The sequence below is a fragment of the Corvus cornix genome, chromosome 3, assembly GCF_000738735.6.
Source record: "Corvus cornix cornix isolate S_Up_H32 chromosome 3, ASM73873v5, whole genome shotgun sequence".
Lineage (NCBI taxonomy): Eukaryota > Metazoa > Chordata > Aves > Passeriformes > Corvidae > Corvus > Corvus cornix.
Genome location: NC_047056.1, coordinates 79,544,162 through 79,565,620, shown reverse-complemented (window position 1 = coordinate 79,565,620; position 21,459 = coordinate 79,544,162). Strand labels below are relative to the sequence as shown.

Below are 21,459 nucleotides of genomic sequence, written 5' to 3'. Positions count from 1 at the left end.
TTTTTAAAAATCTGGGTCTTTTTTATTTGGCACAAAACCCTATGAAATTAGTCTTGCACATAACCAGCTTGTAACCTAGTGATTACTAGTCTTCAAGAAAAGATACTTAAAAATATACATATTATTATCTGAACACTTTTTAAAAAACCCACAATAAAGTACTGTAGATCTACCTTTTAGCTCTTCTAGACCTTAACCATAAATAGCTCTAGCACTGTAATAGCAGTGCTGCTACAACACCGGTACAGGCAAAATTCCCTGTATGTAAGTTAGTCATAAAATCATAAACACTTATCAAAGAAGGTATCAAGGTAACTCAAATTTTCCTCTTTCTGTGGAAAAATCAGCAAATCTGGAGAGTTTCTGGGGGGAAGCAGCCTCAAAAACCCTGGTGAGTAGAATTTTCTAAATTGGACAGGTTACAACTGTGGCCTTAAAGATCAGCTCTTGTGTCCTGATAAGGCTATCAGGATATGGCACAGTAACTTTGAACGATGAAAAATGAAAGGGTCTAGGACTAGTTTTATTTTTAGCACTACAGTTATAGTAATAGTATTCTTATCTACATGTCATTAAATTTGGAATTTACATGGGAAAGTATGTACAATGATCAAATGACAGTAATAAAAACACTCATCCTCACAAACAGCCCTACTGAAATGCCAAGACTTGTTATAATGCTCATTATGGAAGTGAAGCACAGTCTCAGACAGGAAATGCATTACAGTAAACACTGTAATTATAAGCTTTTTTTAAGGGTACGGTTGGATCTAGAAGGAAGATCTGAAATCAAAACAAAACCTTTTGACTGGAGGCTGAGAACAGAAACCTCATTCAACAACTATAAGGCAGGCTAAGAGAAGGGCTGTCCCAGCAGGACCACGCCGTGACCGGGGGCCGCAGAAATGCAGCGGCGCAGTTCGGACAGCTGAGGCTTTCTGGGAGCACAGCCACAAGTGGCACAAGACATGAAGACAGAATGGCCATGAGGTTCACCTGACCAGCTCAGGCCCACTACTCTGAGACAGCTGCACTGCAGCCAAGTCACACTACAGGCTACACACTGCAGCTTTTTTGATTCATTATTGTAGGAACCCAGAGCGCCAAGAATATTTCTCTGCCTGTTTTTAAGGGTTCTTACCCCCCTGAACAACACTGTTTCAGCTTCAAACCTTGGAAAAAATTACCAGTGGTCAGACAAGAACTAGAAAATACAGTGGTGTGAATTAGGTGATAGACTACTGTGTAAGATTGTCACAGGGTGAAAAATTTAGAGGTTTTGGGCTTCTCTTTGTAGTAAATAGATAAGAGTAAAAAATATCAAAATGGAGGATTGTTGTTCTCTAAACCTTCTTCTCCTTCTTCTCCTACTCCATGTTCTGCAGTAAAAGTAGTTTGGAATGACTGGATAGAGAATTCCACAGTTCCTGCCCATGTTACTGAATAATTGGTAGGAAAGTGAAAATAATGCACGTTTTTAGTAACTATTGGTTAAAATATCTTTAAAAGGCTGTGTAAATCTTGATAATTAGCTCTCACTCCTACTTTTCCTCCTTCTATGCTGTACCTGGGTCACGCTAGTGGCTCTGTTCCTCTGGTAAGACTTAATAAACAACTATCTGGAAGCATTGAAACTAAAAGAGACATCTCAGTTTATCTTTGAAACTCCTTGCAAGGACTTTCAGCAAATTCTCTCCCATCAGGAGGGACTAGATTTACGACACAGTAAAGTGTCACATTATGAACTACTGCCATTAGACATTAGAACTTCTCAACTTCTCAATTTCCATTTGACCTGCCTGTATCACACACACTGATGCCTCAAATTCCATTAAGCAGCTCATGTTAGAGAAGATCTTAACACCATCTAATACTAGAAATATCAAATATTGTAGTTTTCAGAATAAAATAAGCGGATTTTAATCAATTAAAATCCAAAGGTAGTTTTATAACTGTTTATGCCACCTCATCTGCAAACAATGACAGATGCACCCAGACTTGACTTGTGACAATACCATAAATTTTCTTGAACTATGAGATTTATTAAGAGAAACCTTACCATCTTGCTTGCTGACACAAAAATTCAAAAGCAACCACTTAAACATTTTTTTCCAAAATTTCAAAATGTCTTTTTTTTTCAAGGAAGAAGTATCAGCATGTCTTGCTTGCTATGATTTTAAGGGCTGTGAAGGAGCAGACTTCTTATTTCATACATCCACAAGAGTTATCTATGAATTACTACTGTCATTCAGAGAATCACATAATTCAATCACAGCATCCACAGCATTACTATTTGTCAGCATAAACAAGTAGCATATTACATACCAAGATTCACATCAGGCAACATTTTATCAAGAAACTGAGTTTCTCCTCCATTAGGGGATAGGAAGTCAGCTAAAAGCTGGCTGTTACTTAGTTCTGGATGTTGCAGAAGTTTCTTTGAGACAGAAGGAACAGAAGAAGTATAAGTACTTTAAAACTCATCTTTAAAAATCAGTTTCTGTACAGCAGAAAAATATTCAAAGAGCATTATACTGCCACAGATATTGTCATTTCCAAGAGATTTCTGTTCTCAGTCATGTGAAACTTTAACATTGCCCACTTGAATCCTTTCTCTAACTATAAAGTTACTTGGAAACAAACAAAAAAACGCCAGATATTCTTTTATTAGCTTTATATCATTAGTATTAGAATATTCTTTGCTCCAAATGTTTGTTTGATACCTGGAGATATTCCTGAAACTCCTCTCTCTTGGATTTTAAGAACTCATAGTTCTTGGGGCCAATGATTCTCTTTGAGGGAAGCTGAGCATCAGGAAATGTACCTAATAAAGATATCAAGGAGATTAAATTATTCTTGTAATGCAGTAAACACTGATTGTACTATTTTAAATTTCAGCTAAGTAACGAATGATAATCAGAGCAGGGGGAAAATGGCTTTCCAAATGGTGGAGAACATACCATGAAATTCCGTAAGCTTTGATTCAAGCACGTAAAATTCAAGATACCTCCTGTAGACGGACCAGTGTTCAGGTTCATGTCCAACTGGAGAAGAAAAAAAAGTTAAAAATAAACCAGGTTTTATGCCACCTGAGAGACAAATTAGCAACAGCAAAAATATGCTGGATTATATAAGAAAAACCTCAATGACATTAGCCCCCCCCCATTGTAGTAACATAAACTTTATGGTACTTTTAGCGTTACAGTAAAATGCATAACTGGTAGATAGATATGGTACTAGCAAGGAAATTATCACCTCATTTATGGGATCCCTACAATCCCAACAATGGACTGCTCCTTAACTTCAACATTTATGATGGCTGGCTATTATGAGATCTATTTTCCAACTTTTAACCAAATGACTTACAGAAATAGTACTTGTTGAATATAGTCCTCTGCATCATCAGCTTGAATGCTGATCATTCTTAATCCTATCACTGCACATATCACTAAATGCCTCTTAAACACTTTCTGCTCATTGTGGAAGTATTACTCTCACTACTAACGCAAATCCACGCAGACTTAGGATGATGCTGTTTTTCCCCACTCCATTTGGATGTATTGCTACCTAGATACTGATAAACTAACGGCAAGCCATGATGGTTTCCAGTAAACAAAACATTTTCATTTCCTAAGAACTCATTTTAAGGTTATACAAAAACTTATTTGTGGTTCATTATTCCAAAGTTCAGAGTTGTTAAAAAAAATAATATGCCAGGTGTTTATTAATATGAATTTTAAGGTAAGTATTTTTGGAAAGAGAACATTTCAAACTTTGCCATGAAGTCTAAATAGAACTGATTCATGCTGAGGAGTCAGTTCTCAACCTGCAAATGCTAAATGTGATCATTTATCTCTCAAACTCATTTCCTCAGAACTTTCAAGCCATTATTTTGAAATCAGAAGAATGCATATACAAAACACACTGCAAGAGCCATCAGAATACAGCACACTAAAATACTCTGGGTTCACTTTCAAATGATGCTTTATTTATCCCCAACATAGCATACCTGCCCTTCTATCATTTCTCTCTACATCAATGCAGAATACAGGAATTCTCTCCTTTCTGTCTTTTCTTTCCAAGGAGGGATCATCAAAAAAATCTACATATGGGATGCTGATTTTCCATGCCGCAAGGTTGCGGGGTGTATTTGGGGTGGTAACAGCCTCCTCAGGAGAATCATCTTCCATTACCATAACACCTTCTTCAATCTGTAAGGATTCAAACACAGATCTCCAGTTCTGTTTTAATTGGTACAGTCTACCTCCGCTTCTAACCAACTCCCTCCTCTTCCCTTTTTAAAATTTTCCATTTGTCTCCCAACTGTACTTCAGGTAACAGTATCCCACACAGTAAATTCTACCATTGGCTCTATTCCTGGCTGTTTAGCATGGAAGAAAAACATTAACTGAGGGAGACACCCAAGACAAATGAGAAAGGACTGTTGGCTCCTGATCTACAGAGAAAATGCTGCACCACAGACCAACTAGACAGCAATTTCTCCACTACATTATTTATGGTTTTAAGGTCTTGTGGCAGGCTGCAGATGAAGAGCCACGCATGCTTTACTACCCAGAATTACAGAACAAGTCATTGCTTACAAAAATACCTGACGCTGCTACTTTTGGTACTTCTCCATACTAAAGCAATAAGCTCAGAAGCACATGAACTGGGGATGTTCCCTTGGCACATGAATGAATACAGGGAAGATAAGGCAACTTAATCAGAAGCCAACACATGAAGACTGTGCAGTCAAGACAGAAGAAATGTAACATTTTCAACGGGGCAAAGGAGAAAAGAAAAATCCAAGCGCAACAAAGACATCTAGTAAAATTTAATGGTTTTACTCACAAAGTCATCTTCTCCTTCATTTAAGTTATAGTTAGGCAACATAGCTCCTTCCATTGCAGAACTCTTGAATACACCTTTTATTTTGTTCCCTATTTTGCTGATTCCAAATGATTCTCCTCTCTTCTGTGTGGTCCTAGGATTACAGAAGCCACAGTCCACAACACAAGGCATATTATTACACAGCTGCTCATTAGGCTGTTGCACACCACTTGCAGATAAGAGAAACAACTCTATAAACAGGTAGACAATATATTTACAGTTCCACTTAATTAAAATTCATTTATGGTAAATCTGTTCTCTGATCAATCAGCAAAACTTCTTCAATACACTTTTAAGAGACACGGGATTCCCAAATGCTTAACCACAAGTAAACTCTTACAATAGTATCCTAGTAATTCATGACACAGAATAAACAATTAGCTAGGTAAAACAACTTTGTTTTGACAGCAGAAACTGTGGAATTGCTACAGGCAGGCACATCAAGTAGGTCATTAACTTTGTCCTTTTCCATGCACTCGCATTTAAATATTTATCTTTCTGCCAAGCGTAGATGCATTTTTTAAAGGAACTTTACAAGCACATATCATTCAAGATAGAGCTCAGTTTTTAAGCAGTAGAGACAGACAAAAGGAATGTGCAAGGAGCAAGACTGAGGATGAGAGAAAACAGATGCAACTAAAGAACCTTGGCTTGAAGAGCCAGTCCGACTGAAAGATGAAGAGTTTTTAAAGTCTTGCCACTTATGACAAAGCATCCAAAAACCAACAAACCAGGTATGGGGAAAAAAAAGATACTTGGGCAGTAAGCACACCCCTTACTGAAGGAACAGATTTTTTTATTATTCTTATGCCCTTACACAAGTCCTGACACTGATGATTATTTCTTGCATAGAAGTGCTAGTAACTTTGGAAAGAAAAATGTTTCTGCTGAAATCAGCCTGAGGTTACTTATGGTAATTCAATATACACAGTTGAGAGACAAGTTAAAAATCAATACAGTGAACTGCAGAATCAAACATTCAAAACAAATTTATAGACTGATATTAGAGGACAAAAAAATCCTGTTTCTTTTCCTTTAAAACAAGAAACTATTGACTACTGGAAGGGAGTACAAAGAGAACAGCAGCAATCAGCAGGTAAAGCATTTTCATCACCCATAAAACCATGCAGACAACATCAACTGCTGACTCCAAACATGCATCTGCATGTTACTAATAAGCTTCCTGTTTATAATTTTACACAGACTGTGTACATGACTAAAGCTGCGTAAATAACCCACTGCTTTTCCAAATCTTTTGCTTTTTCTATCTCATATAATCATCAGCTCCAAAGCAGACTGGCACCATCTACCCTAATTATCTCGTCTATGCAAAGACAAGGTTGCTTGGCTGCTTGCAGTCTAAATCCTTATTTGAACATTTTACTCCATTCTTGAACAACTTCTACTACACGTTATTGTGCTGAACTGAGCTGTTTCACATTGGGGACCTACCAGAATCTTGTACAAGTGCTTCAGCACTGGGCTAGAAAACAAACCTCAATCAGACAAAACTAGCTTTTCTGGAATATTTCAGACCTCTGGCTTGACCTTGAAGGAAGTTCTCATCATTCCTGTGAAAACTTGTGCAGTTCTTAAGAGTTTGAGCAAAAACTTTGATTTGCACAAGGTGAATGATTTGATAGGAGGACTCCAGTCTCAAAGCAGTTCTTTCCCACACTGATCATGCTCCAGGTGAAGGCAGCATTCACTTGTGCCTGTACTGAGCTGTACTCAACCTGACAGCTGGGAACCAACCCTTCCAGCCCCAACGCAGAGATTACGCCACGTGAATAAAAAGCAATCACTGAACCGGACAAGTATAAAGTGACAAACTAGGATGGGAGTCTCTGCACAGGAAGAGACCAATTCAGAACAAACACTGGTGAATGAGAGGATACACAGACTCTCTCCACAATATATGGAGAGAACACAAGACTGGTTTGGTAAAAATCCTTGAGCACAAATCACACTGGATGAGCATGGAAAATAAACCTGTGGATGTTAGCAGAGATGGATGGACAGATAACAGGATGACCTGACATTTCAAAGAGATGGAACAATAAAAAAATATATACAAAAAAAAGGTATCAGGATGAAAATCTATTAACTTCACTGGCTAAGCAGAAATAGAAGAAAGGCCTTGAGGCTAGGCAGAAGGAAAGAGATGGGACTAGGATAGGGGCAGGTTCAAGACATGAAGGACCAAAGACAACAAGAGGTAGTCCGTTTAGAACAGAGACCAGACTTTTTTTAGGACCTGTCAACTCTGCTACTGTCAATAAATATAAATATATATGTCCAAAACTCATTGGAAAAATATCCCACTCCCTCTAGTGCTAATCCATATAATAGCATTATTAGACCATCATTCTACAGTTGCTTTCTCAGCAGGACCCTCTGTGGAGAGTCTACAGACTCCAACATTCCTGAAGAATCATGTGACAACAAGAGGTTGGAACACTTCCTTTTTTCCTCAAACATTCCAAAAGTAATACATACCTAACATTAAAAAAATTACAATTATTGTTCAGTCTATAACAGGGAATTGCAGACTGAAGACTGCAGTAGTCCACTGTGCACTGTGGCATTCTTTAATCACGGATGGTTGCAAAATCATTTTCCCACAGGATGCTTGCCTCATTCAGGGCACTGAACAGATCTTGGCAGGTGATCTTGAGCCAGGGGTATGCAGCTGAAGAATGATGCTGTGAGGCTTTTTGGGTCAAGAAGGACTAGACCAGTTGTATGTATCAGACAAGCTAGATATTAACATGCATGTGAAGTCGGAGTGCCACTTCCGTTGGCTGACTAAAATCCCTACACGCAGTTAGGAGAAATGCTGAGTACATCTTGCTGCACTTGAACATCAATGAGCTGCATTTATATCTCAAGAACTCCTTACTGCTCAACAATCAAGCAAGTTACAGCTCAACATGCTGAACTGGCACATAAAGTATAAAAGCATCTAATAACCTTGATTCTTAACCTGAAAAATTAAGTTGAAAAATTTACCCTAAAGGCTAGTATGAGCAATCTATGTCATAATGATGCTCTGATAAATTCTAAGGAAAAGTCCATAAAGAAAAGATTGTTTTCTGAGTTTGGATACCATGTATTTAAAGAGGCATGAATAATGAGAAAACAAACCATTGAACGGCTACTAAGGCATTAATGAGTGGTCACGTATACTAGCTACAGCAAATTATAAGAAATAGCATATGTTGCCATCAAACCTGTAACAGTCACAAAAGAAGCTGCAGAGAGAAGTAATTTGGGCAACTGCTGGGTTTGAGTGCTTAAAAATCAGAATATTTGCATGCGATGTTAGACAATGATCACCACGGATACAGCTTGCAAGCTAAAACAAGCATATAAGGGGATAACACCTTAATGAGGATCTGGAAATATGACACGAAGTAAAGGAAATTCTGGAGCACCTAGCAGTCACAAGCCAAAAAAAAATTTCAAGTTCTGAAAATATATTTCAAAAAAACGACAACAGACACACTGTTAACAGCAAACAATGTTAATGTAATGCAAACATGTGAAATTAGTAATTAAGCAATTTCTAAACACTTGTGAAGAGGACATGGGAAGTAAAGCTTTTTGTGAGGAGAAATGCATCCAGAGAAGACATTCATGTCTTTTACAAATAAAATGAACAGTTAATTACTGTTATAAAGGCTGTGTGATGAAGTCATGAGAGATGCAGCATAACTAACACACAACACTTATTGAGTGTTAGATAGACTTACCGTAAGTCATCCAAACTCAGGCTACTTCTGCAACAACAGGCAAATAAATTACCTCAGAGTCCAGCAGAAAATTAAAATAAAACAAAACCAAAACAACAAAAGAACCCAAACCAAACCAAATGTGACAGACCTATCCCAACAAAACTGAATAGGCTTTGACCCTCACCATGGATTAAGAAGAGGTGGTCCAATTAGGAGTTCCTGACCTAGAACCCTAAGAAGGTGAAATGTGAACAGTATCTGCACATCTCATCATCACACGCTTGGCCTTTGAATTTAAAACATCGGTTATTGAAACTTTCAGGAGATTCAGCACAAGCAACCACCAATTAATGGAGAACAACTTTCATTCTTAGAATTACCTGTAGTGCCAAATAGGCAGCCAACTGTTCCTACTACCTTTGTTCAGAAGTCACATAGGAATCTAGTTTATTTGGCCAATACAATGAAAAGGCTGTGGACTCACTTTATGTAATAATACACACCCTCTCCCCCTCTGTATTAGTATAGTATATACATATATAATACAGTATAGCATCTGTATTAGGTATAGTAAGAGCCATTATTTAAAATTAAAGTAACTTTTAAAAATTTTTATTTCACAGATTTTAGGACCTGTCATTATATTTTTGCCATTCTACATAACCTGGTACATAGAACCAATGCCTCAGACCCAGTAACTCCAAATGTGATGTTTAAATGAATTAACTATAAACACTGTCATCACATACAGGATTTTAATTCATGGCAGCTACTGAATTCTGGACAAACTGATAAGGGATAAAAATATTAAAATTTTAGGTTTTGTTTTACAGAAGGGTCTGATTGTAAGACATCTTACACTGTCTTTGACTGTGTTAACTGTGAAACTGGAAATACAACCTACCAGGTTAGAAATGATGGTGACTATTACATTGCACAGAACTTTTCACAGACTTAATTCCATGGGTTTTACTCCTAACCACTCCCTGAAATTGTTAGTATCTCTTCTGGAGTCCTTTAGCCTGAAAAGTGCTTTAATTTCACTGCTATTCCAATATGAGAAACCAGGATGTGTCTATTTTGATTTGTGGTTATGGTATGTCGAAAGTCAAGACAGACAGCAATCCAGAAATCTGGGAATTTGTCCTACATAACAGCTTTTCTTTTTTTGTTAGACTTCCAACATAGATGACATTTAAGTAATGTAGTTGTATTATAAATACATAAATGTGAGAGAGGGAGAGGAAATTCTTGTTGTGTCTTCCACACTATCCAAATTAAGTTGACAGAACTGGAACTCAGAACATCAGTTATCATTGGCCACACACATTAAACATTAGGTAGAAAACATCAGTTACAGAGTTAAAACTGATGACAACCACAGTTAGTTATCAAGTTGTCAGAATACCCTCAATATGACTTCTTTACACTCCAGAAACCCTTGACACCGCCCACCTACTGCCCTAGCAGTTTTCATAGGACATTATTTGTCCTGTCTGTCTGCAAAAAGCTATGATTGTTCTGTACAGTTCAAAGAAGTGATTCAAACCAAAAATTACAGATTACAGACAGTCATTTTTTCCTACCTTCCCACCTATATTTTCTAGAAACTGTAATTTTCTTGTCTTGCAGTAAGGGAAATGTTTTAACACATTACCCCCATGCACATTCCACTGGGATTTCATACCTACTTCTTGATCTGATTTCTTAACCAGCAGTACCTATGCAATACACACACAGTACCCATAGCAAAGCACAACCAAAATATGGGAAACAAAACTCATCTCTTTGCACATAATTACTTTGTACATAATTACTAATGCTAGAATAAGAAAGAGAAGGCAGGACAAAGTATATGGAATAACATCTGGAATAATTCCATAGGTAACCTTGATTTTTTCCTGCCCCCTTGGCACTGACTGTAGACAATTCTGCAGAGGGAAATTCCAAAGCAACAGGCAAACTACTTGCAGATAGGACCTCTGTGTCATGGAAATAACCACTGAGGTACTTCTTCTGGAACACACAGTATCTCGTATTGTACATCAGTATATATACTGAGGGCATTCAAATTGTTCTAAAATGTAAACCAGATACATTTTCAGTAATGCTATGGATACTGTTTGAGAATATGCTGCAACAGCCCCCAAACAAAATTTGTTTATTCTGTAGCCAGAGATGCATTTCAAAAACTCCAGTAAGAAATGGCCGGTAATTTCCCCCTTTCTGTTTTTGAAAGCAAAGAACCAAGGAGGTGACCTACATGTTTTCATACTTTAACTAGATTTGAGAAGTGTATGACAGAATACTTCCAAACCTTGACACGAATAATTTTGGGGAAGAAACCAGAAGGCAGATTTAAAGGTCTAGGTGAAACCCTTTAGCCATCTTCAACAGAAGCTGATGTGTGTTTAAGGTCACCCATCCCAGTGGAGTACCATGTAGGAAAGGAATGCAGTTTGGGCTAGCTGCCTTCATTCCATGCCTCTTTGTTAAGAAGCAGAAGCTTGCCAGCACCACTATGAGACAGCACTACACCAAAGCTCCAGTCCTGGACCTACAGAAACTATAAAGACCACATAAAAGACGTCACCAACGGAGAATAAAGAGAACAATCATGCCATTTTTGAAGAACAGGACAAGGGAAGAAAGGTGTGTGTCAGTAATACAAATCTCACAATAGGCTGAGAAACAAGAATTTGCTGTCAGGTGTAACTCTAATGAAAGCAGAGAAGTTTAAATGAACCACTGTTACTCCTCTACAAGAGGACAGGCATTAGCATTTGCCACAGTACCGTGGATCTTATTTCATACCAAGAAAGAAAGCCTATCCAAATTAAAGACTGCCTCACTGAAGTTTTCCTTCTTTTGGCTAGGCCATAAGAGAAATTCAGTTGGGCCAGCCCACGACTGTTGGAGCCATCCAACATAAAGTGAAACACAAGAAATTATGAGACCCCAAGGTTTATCAACCCAACCCAAGCCCACAATGGAAGATCACCCATCCCCACCACAGGAGAGGTTCTTCTACTCCACAGGCTGTCAGGAGCCTGAAGGTGGTCTCTAAGTGTATGGTCCAAGCCCAGAAACAAGGCTTCTAATGCTGCATTTCTGCAACGGAGTTGGGGGACAGAAAACACATTTGATGTAGGAGAAGTGGCAGTTGTTACAGTAAGAGGAGATTCCCATTGAATAACCAGGTTGGTTAGACCTAGGGTACACTGTACCTATCCATGTAGCATCTGAAATCCAAGAAGACATAGCTTGGCAGCACTAAAATGGTATTATATATACACAGTCAATTAAATCACCACTTTATTTTCATATTCTTTAATTCTCACTGCACGATTTTTTTCCCTTCCCTCTTCTCAAATGTTGAGGTCTAAATCACATTTTAAATTCTTTAATGCAAAACACATAAAGAGAAGAGACGTCTTGTATAATATTGCTTACATCTTTAGCATGTATATTGTTCATTTAAAAACTGAAGAAGTAGAGCTAAAAATTAAGTGAAATTAATATCAGGCAATAAGAAAATTCGTACAGTTTATTATTTTGATGCTTTTAATTAAAAACCAAAGAAAACCACTTAGAAGTTCTACCATACCTACCTGTTAAATTTCGAATTGCGGGTTGGTGACTCTGCTCCTCTTAGAAGGTGTCTGAAGTACTGTAGCAGACAAATAAGGTATCAAGGAAAACACTGCATTAACTGAGGTAACAGCTACTGTGCAACAACACTGCAAAGGTCAGGAAACCAGAACTGAAGGAAAAGCCAAACTGACCACAATCTAGCAGTTAGAATTTTAATCTGGAAAAGGACAGACCATACAACAATCAATACACGAGCCTAGGACTACTTATTTAACCTTACATAATCTCAAAATTAAAACCACAAAGCTGAAATAAAAATTAAAATAAGCACCAAAATCCATGTCATCTCCTTGTTAAAAAAATCAAGCATTTGAGGCATTATAGCTATCATGGGAGAGATCACCATCAAAACTATTTTTGAGAAATGTTCTTTTTATTAAGAGTAATGCTAAGTAAGACAAGTACCCACTCCCAGGACAAATCAATACATTCTGCCTCAAATAAATGCAAGAAAAGCTTAACATACAACCTGACTTACACAAACTTCTGAAAGGAACATGAACTCAAGACTCACCCCTGTGATTAAAGTGTGTACTACTAGAAGGCCTTAGGCAGACAAAGTCAATCCAGGGTGGGGAATTCTTAAGGTGGCATTTAGAACCCAATAACACAACAATCTTAAATATCTTATCAATTGCTTTGAGCAACCTTCTTGAAAACAAACACCAGACTTTTAGCTGCTGGAATGCATAATGCTGAAAAAACCTAAGTACGACTTTTGTATCTTTAAATACCATTATATTTTAAAAAGTAAATAAAGAGATCGTGTTCTACATCTATCAGGCAGATTACTTCTGCACCAAATTTGCAATCATAAAAGAAGGGGTGGAGAGGATTTTTTAATAGCTGTGATATACACAAATTGTTACATCAAAAAATGAAGTTTTCTTTTGTTCTGTGGTGTTGTGTTGGACTACAATAAATCCTGTCTTCCTACTGAGAATGGTCCAGCTCTAGAATGCCAACTGAAGTGGAAAATGGAGCCATATTTTTCAGTTCCACACACACGACTGTTGTAAATAGCGTATCCTAAAAAAATACAATCTTGCTTTTAAGATTACTCTTCTAGTCTTTCACTCTTACCTCATCACTGTGACAGAACATAGGAGTAAAAACATTCTCGAGCAGAGAAAGCACGTGCTCGTAAGCTTCAAAAAGACACCGCATAGTTTGAAGTTTCACAACATCCATATATGGACCTTCAGCAACTAGAAAAACCAAAATTAAGTATGAATAGAGAGAGATATACACACAGGCATATAAAGTTCATGGGTTTTTTCTAGTCAGAGATTGTGCTTATTTTGCAAGCTATTCTACGTCTTACAAATAAAAAATAGAAATAAATTAACAAAACAATGATTAAGCACAATATAGCAAAGGGATAACGAATTTTTAAACTGACAAAAAAAAGACTGATAATATTCAGCAAAATTTGTTTCCACTTTATTACAGAATGCTGTTTAAATTCCAGAGTACATTATTCCTTTCAAATTCCAACTTACTTCTTTGAATCTCTTCCACAATGAAAGGGTCAAATCTAATCTTGTCAATGCTTTCATCCAAACAGTAAGTTTTGTAAATTTTCTGTACTTCCTCATGAAGAGACATCTTTTCAGTATCTGACAGTTCTGGTCTCAAAATTCGGTCATTGAATTCCTCTGAGAAGTAAAGGAAAGAAAAAAGAATTTCTTGATCAACTTGGCAAAGAAAGAACATCTTGAAGCACCCTATAACATCAAAAAATTTTCCAGTAGGTAAGTAATTTGCAAAACTTAATTAAAAGTTAAAAGAAAACTTAATTAAAATTAAAAGAAACATACGACATCTCAAAATCCTAGGTAATAAGGTACCTGCCTTCTTATTAACTATAATTCAGGTTTGTTCATAAAGTTATTACTAAAAAGATATTGCAATTAAAATAAATTATTCCTTATCACAGTAAGGATAAATCCACGAGGTTGTTCCTGGCATATGAATGGTTTTTTTCTTCCTAAATGACCCAAATACAGATTGTAGTTTTCCATTAGAATGATTTCCAGATCATCAAATAACTTCAGCACAACATTTGTAATCTTACCAACTGTAAGGCAGAACTGCAGCACATGGACTGCCCCTTCCTGTTTCAGGAAGTTCATAAACCGAAATAAAAGGTCTTGCTGATCTCTGATCTCCTTTAGCTCCAGTTTCAGTACCTGAGTAGGTTAAAAATGCAGTCATCCACCTTTCAAACTTTCAGTGAGTACATAAATATTGCAAAGAGTTGTAGAACAGAATGAGCGGGTAAATAAAACACTTATTCAGAACAGGAAAGGAAGCAAATGTTGCCTTTACTTACAGATGGTTTTTTATTTCTTGGCTCAGCAAATTTCTGAAGGAATGGAACCAATGAAGAAGTAGGCTCGGTTGCTATCTCAGGCTGCAGAAAAAAATGACAACTGGGTAAGAAAGCGACTTTCATGGGTGAACAAAATGCCACTGTTTTAACTTTGTCAGTACTCACTGGACTGTCATCAATGAAGATCAGCAGCAAATGGTTCACAGTGTCCTGCAAGGAACACAATACAACAAATGAAATTAATATTTAAAAAACTCAACAAAATAGATTAAAATTATTTCAATAGTACGTTATACCCAAGTTTAAACCTGTGTATATTAATACTTTTTAAAAAGCAAAGCCTAGGAATACATGTTTGAGAATTGACCTTCAATGGCCTCCTCAAGTTTTTACAAGTCAGGGAATTTCTGAAGAGACCTGCACAGAAATATTCTTTACCCAGTGGAAGAAAGCCCTCCAAAGTATTTTCACTGTAAGTGCAGATCTAATGAACTACCAATACTTCCACACTATGGTACTTTCTGTTTGCAGCCAGGTGATCCCTGCGTGAGCACTGCAATTTTGCCTATTAAAATACAAGCATATATAAAAACAAGGATGCCAGCGTTGCAGATTCAGAAATAAAAGCCCCCTGATTTGCAGAATTAAGGGGAAAAAAGTGATTTCAATACACCTGCAAAAACTGCTGGTTTACTTAGACTGCTGTAAAGATCCACAGAGCTAGAGCTCAAGTAATCGAGCCCTTTTTAAATGTAGCAATAGTAACGTGAAGATGTTTACGCTAGCACAGCATTCTCCCATTTAACAGGGGTTGTAGTCCTTCACTGAAAAACACATTCTTAAGATATCACACCAACACTGTTATTTTAGTCAGTTGAGTGAGTTAATTTGTATGAACAAATAAGACAACTGGCCACAGGATTCCTTTTTCTTTTATCGAGTCAAAATGCACAGCAAGTAAGTCATTCTGCATCATTTGCTTTACCACAACATACTTAGTAGGAAAACAGTAATTTTGAATAAATTAAGATTATTCTCGTGCTCCAAAGTCTTACAGGGTCAGCTAAGAAATCCATTGAGGGAAGGAACACAGAACCAGGGAGAATCTCTCTAATCAGAAGGGCCAGGGATCTGAAAGAAAATAAAAGAAAGAAAGTAAAAATCCAAAGCAATATTAGATTTCATAAATTTCTAAGTGAAGTTTGCAATGCTGTCATATACTACTGGGAAATATTTTAGGATTTAATAATACCACAAGCATGCTATTTTAAAGACAAATCAAAAAAAAATCATAAAAAAAGGGGTAAGAAGGAAGATTACTTTGAAGTCCATTCTTTCACTTTCCAATACTATAGTACTACACAGTATGCAGACACTTAAAAAAAATACAATTCTAAATAATTTATATACCTGCACTCTGTTGACTTTGGGGGCAAAATATAAGGAAAAAGAAGTTCAGTAAGTTTTCTTAAGTAGTGAAGTTCATCTCTTCGGCTTCTCAAAGCAACATGCAGTTCGGGTCCATATTCATCTAAAGCAGCTTGCTGCAAAGATTCCGCATTTTTTACTGAAAGTAAAAAAAGAATTACAGAGTTGCTTCAGCTTTTTCTTGCTGGGAAACAAAAGGCAACTGCTTTCTATTTGAGCTAAAAAGTTAATATTTTTAGTACACATACAACTGCCAAAGGGATAAAATGTTGAAACTTTACAGAAGAACCTTGGCTTAGACTTTGAAGCCTGGCTATGTAAAAATAAAACCTCGCACTGAAATAAGAATTCCTTCACCAAACAATTGCAGTTTGCATGGTATCCAGAATGCTTTCTCATTTATAATTATATATAAATAGATAAAAAATAATATAAATTTATATATCCAATTTTTATATATATAGATAAGAAATATAAGAACTCTCACCATCTGGATTCTCAGAAAAACTGCACTGCGCAAAGTCTGCCTCTAATTGCCTTTTTCCTGACCTTCTTCATGATCTCCCATTTTTTTGGCCTACAGCACAATTTGAAATCAACGTAAACTTTTACTCAATCCTGTAATATCTGCTTCCTCCTTAGAACACTTAAAAACAAACGTGAAGGAACATACATTTCAAACACGGGGTAAATCAAGCCAAAACCTGCAGGAGGATCTGCAAGAGTACTGCCTCAAGTCACAGTGGAGTAGAAAGAATACCTCTTTAACAGATTAGAAAAACTACAGATATTAATTAGAAGCAACAATGTTGTATTTCTTCTGATTACTTCAAAGGCAAGTACTGAGCTGTTACAAAGCATACCTAGCTGGACTAGCAATGTGGCACAGCCTCATGCCAACACCACCACCAGGCACAGGTGAGGTACATAATATACTCCTCAGTTACCTTGAAGGTTAAAACTTGTTCCCAGCATATTAGAGAAAGAAACCTTCTGGCTTAGCCTTCACATCCAAAAACCAAGAGTGATATCAGCTGATAGGAAGGATGCAGGAATATATATCACCTGATAAATATGCCTAGCTGGTGCCACTAAAAGCAGAGAGAAGGAATGTACCCTCAGGTGATGAAATCATAGAGGTGTCTGTGCAAATAGGACTAAGAGAGTAACAAGACTAGGAGAAAAGGAAATGCCCCCTAAAAGCAGTAATTTGAAAAAGGATTTAGAAAATATGGACAAAGGGCTAGGCTCAACTAGCAACCAAACCAAGGTCTGAAAGCTGCCTCTGAACCATGTATAGTGGCGGCTGCTTTAGCAGTATTTATTCAAAAGTGCTACTAAAAGTAATTTTCAGCTGCTACTTCACATATCTGCCCTTAGGAAACAAATCTTTTCCTTTAAAACACTGAAAAAAAAGGCTTTATTTTCAATGCTGTACATTTTAAATACAGTTCTTTACTGTTAAAGGAAAGTGTCTCCAACTCCTTGGTAGAAATCAAAGGAAACATGAAATTTGGTGTAAACAGCGCTGTAAGATTATCTAGTATTATCTTGAAATTGCTGTTGTGCCATGAAAGACATCCAATGTGATTACACTATGTCTCATTATTCATCTTAATCATTAACACTACTCACAGGACCTACGGCATATATTTATGGATATCAAGCAGACATTTGGAGGGATAGAAGAAAAGTTCACGACTCCAGTTAAAGTAAACATCTACACTTAAAAGTTGAATGAAACCACATTTAGTAGATACAGCACTGTGGAACACAGCCAGTGAAAAAAATAAAAATAACAACAGCAAGTGTTTCCAAATATTTCTTCAATGTGTAGTTTAAATATAATTTTTACATTAGGCTTGTGAAGATACTCTTACCCTGGATAATAAATATGCTTCTGCTCAAAGTCTCACCACCATGGATTACAAACATAAACCTAGCTTTTCAACATATTACAGCTTCACTAATGCAGATTTGAAATCATTCTATCTCTAAGAGTTATGAGGTAAAGTGCACAGATGTACAAATCCTTTCATCTGTAACTGCTCATCTGGAATATAAAGGAAAAACTTCAAGAAGCATTGCTAAACGATCTTGATTGCTCTGAACAGACAAAACCCACATTCCTGTTTACTCCTGTAGAGACAGAAATTTAGTGTTTTCATCGTGGGGCAATAAAAATCAAAACAGAGAATAAAAATATGTACTGTAACTTTTTCTCTATTTGCCTTTGCAACCACCAGAAGAAAAATGCAAGAGGACCTCTTTTTTTAAAAAAAAGAGGACATAAGGATGAAAAGACATAGCAATATAATCTCAAACATGCATAAAAAATACTCATACTTGGCCTTTGAAACTGACAACATATTAAGTCTTGCCATTACCTTTTTGCCTGGCCTTGGCTATTACTTCAATGTGTTTCATTGCTGCCTTGAGCATCTTCTTCGTTACAACAGTTGGAATGTCCACCTAAAGAATAATTTCAAAATAAAAACAAAACTGTTCTATTCCATCCCCCCCCCCCCAAAATTTATTACAGACAACCATCAAACACAGTAATTTGCTTATATGTCCCGGTTTGAACCATAGAATGAACCATTAAGAAACAACCCACAAAGCTATAGACGAGCTGACAGTGTGCTCATTCTTCTGGGCAAAGTGTATAACAATACATAGAACTAAATGTCATAAATGACACTATTAACACATTTATTGTCAGCTCATTCCCACTGTGACTTTTTCATTGCAATAAATATGGCAAGGCAGTGTGACTTCCGAGTCACAGTATATGAAGCCCAGTTCTATGGGAAGATTTGACCACCAACAAAAGCATCAAGTTAACTATGCTGTGCTTCTAACACCTGCATGCCTTAACACTCTGCAGTCATGTCCACAAGGACTGAAACCAAAGAGAAACCCTCCTACAACCAGGCAGAAAAAATGTCACCCTTCGGTGATGGCAGAACCAAAAGAAAATTTGAGTTACAGATTCAAAAGACCATTAGTGCCAACAACAAAGCCATGTGATCGTAAGCCAAACGAAAGACAACGTATGATTTAATCAAGGATTGTATTAGGGTCCTGCACTTGTATTTTCTTTGATGGCTACAAAAATTGAAGGAGAATTATAGAACAGTTCAGGCACAAATGGACCTTGGGATGCCCTAGCCCTGCTCCAAGCAGGCTCTGATCACAGTACTCAGGGCTGTATCCAACCTGGGGCTGAAAACCTCCAGAGTTGAACACAGTCACCTCCTCCAGCCCCAATCATCTTGGTGGCCCCTTGGCTGAACCCGCTCCACTTTCTTGTGGAGTACAAAACTGGATTAGTATCCTAGATGCCATGCAAAGAGCATCCAGTGAAGGCAGATAATCACTCTCCTTGATTGTCTCTGCTCCTGTCACTACAACCCAGGATGCTGTTGGTGTTTTAAGCTGCCACTTAGGGCTCATATTCAGCTCACAGCCTACTATGGGGCCAGGTCCTTTGCAGCAAACAGAGCTTCTCCCTGCAGCCAGTCAGTCCCCAGCCTATAGAGTTTCAAGGGATTCTTTACCAACTGCAGCATTTTTCACAGAAACTCATCTAGAAAGTGATTTACACTTTGCATGCTCTTTATTTTAAACAAGAGACGTCTCAGAGATACAAAAACATACAGCGGTAAATGTTCAAAATCTAAGAATTTTGAACAAGTTTCTTTCCTAATGAAGGAATCCCTCCTCGGTACAACATCTTGCCAGATGAGGAGAGACAATGCAATTGCAAAGGCCACCAGAGCTGAGAGAAAAGTTGGTCATTTTTATTCAATTGTATCAAGGAGTTACATATTCCTACACGCTCCCTTATATTTGAGGGGTTCAGCTATGACCTGACCTGGCAAGCCCCAACAAGGCAGTATAACTGACTGGAGCTGCCTAAAAGTAAGGTCAGCTCCTGCTTACAAGCAGGGAAGGACAAGCTTCTGCTTAGCAATGGAAAACCCTGTCTTTTGCGCCTCACATTCCAACAGTAATTTCTAGAAATTAAAAGATTCTTATGGAATATAGGGATAGGGCAGTGTTTCTTCCTGCAGAGGTAACTCAAAGAGCACAGCCAAGGAAATTGTTATCAACACTGCAGGAGACACTGTTAACTTTTGTCAAAAACTTCAGTCAGATGCTGGGCTATCTATACCACACTGTGCAAAAGGAAACCCTTCCCTTTCCCTTCAAAATCCATAACCAATCCAAAAATGGCCACAGCAAGGAAAATCCAGATTTGCAGTATTTCATCATATATTTAAGAGCTGACTAGCCTGAAGTGCTTGTTACTTTACTCAACAACTATGTTTCAACCTAGGCAGCTTTAAATAGAAAACAAAAGCATTCTTTTCACTGAAGTAATTCTCAATTCAAAAGTACAATATTCTTTGGCAAAAAAAAAAAAAAAATCCAAAAAAGTGAAAAAATTGCCTGTGTTTTCTTACACAATTCTTCCTCAATGTAAACATTTTATCTCTATTAGCTAGAACTATTGCTTTCAAGCATTTAACAATAAGTTCGAAACAAAGTACAGCTGCTTGGCAAAGGTACATGATTATTTTATTTTGCAACTGATGATGATGAATTTCTCCTCAGCGTATGCATTTCTGTGATTAACTTTATTTTTTAGGTCCCCTGACAGTGCTTAATACTGGCACATGTCTTGAGCATTTGTTGCACATATTGCCTATTCAGAGAACTGAAGATAGTACATTTAAATCCTCACTATCAAAGGCAGAGGTGGTAAATTTTCAAGATGCTATAGCTCGCTTGAGAAATCCCAATTAATACCTTACTACATGATCATAAAAGGTGACATGGTCATTTTCTGAGCCAACAATGGATCCATGAACAATGCAAATAACATGGCATGTATTACAACTCCAAATTAAATTTTAAGACCTTGGTCTAGATTCTCACTTTGGAAGATTTACTCCAGTTTCACACCTCCATACACTACATGGACATTTCCTAATCTTCCCCCATGTTCACTTTAAAAAGCAATATGCCTGATTTAGAGTAAACAAGAAAGTCATCTGGATTTGATATGTAACAAGGAGAGAATCAAGCTGCTAATAGGTCATTTTAGGGTACATGTACAACTTGTAGCTCAGAAAATATTGCTGTTACTAAGGAAGGGGGAAAAAAATACACATTTATGGTAGTGGCTCCAACAGAAAGGTCAGCACAGACTGATTCGGGAAATTGAGTTAGCAACCCTTTTTGCTTAGAACAGCCATAAAGTTAAAAGCAGTTCCTATGAAACAGGCTTGAAGCACTTTACTGGGAAAGAGTTGAGCTGTTAAAAAGAGAGTGCATACAAAAAAAGTATGTGCTAAAAAAGCATGTGCTAATTGATCAAACACAGCAAACAAAAACTTTTAATCTTTA

At 37.1% G+C, this 21,459-nt stretch overlaps 1 protein-coding gene across 4 annotated transcripts in view; it reads right to left on the bottom strand.

The window, feature by feature from the left end:
* The window catches only part of SNX14 (sorting nexin 14), a 47,422-nt gene that overhangs the window by 11,915 nt on the left and 14,048 nt on the right, over positions 1–21,459 (bottom strand). For 2 of the 4 annotated variants that reach the window (XM_039567972.1, XM_039567973.1), the window contains exons 7-21: positions 18,432–18,516; positions 16,027–16,183; positions 15,672–15,747; positions 14,782–14,826; positions 14,617–14,697; positions 14,359–14,473; positions 13,784–13,939; positions 13,365–13,489; positions 12,239–12,297; positions 8,646–8,672; positions 4,852–4,984; positions 4,010–4,211; positions 2,961–3,044; positions 2,724–2,824; positions 2,326–2,437 (exon numbers count right to left, since the gene is read on the bottom strand). In XM_039567972.1, coding sequence (XP_039423906.1) covers positions 2,326–2,437; positions 2,724–2,824; positions 2,961–3,044; positions 4,010–4,211; positions 4,852–4,984; positions 8,646–8,672; positions 12,239–12,297; positions 13,365–13,489; positions 13,784–13,939; positions 14,359–14,473; positions 14,617–14,697; positions 14,782–14,826; positions 15,672–15,747; positions 16,027–16,183; positions 18,432–18,516 — 1,558 coding nt within the window. The remainder of the gene's footprint in view (positions 1–2,325; positions 2,438–2,723; positions 2,825–2,960; positions 3,045–4,009; positions 4,212–4,851; positions 4,985–8,645; positions 8,673–12,238; positions 12,298–13,364; positions 13,490–13,783; positions 13,940–14,358; positions 14,474–14,616; positions 14,698–14,781; positions 14,827–15,671; positions 15,748–16,026; positions 16,184–18,431; positions 18,517–21,459) is intronic. The other 2 variants (XM_039567974.1, XM_039567975.1) reach the window with 1 other exon arrangement.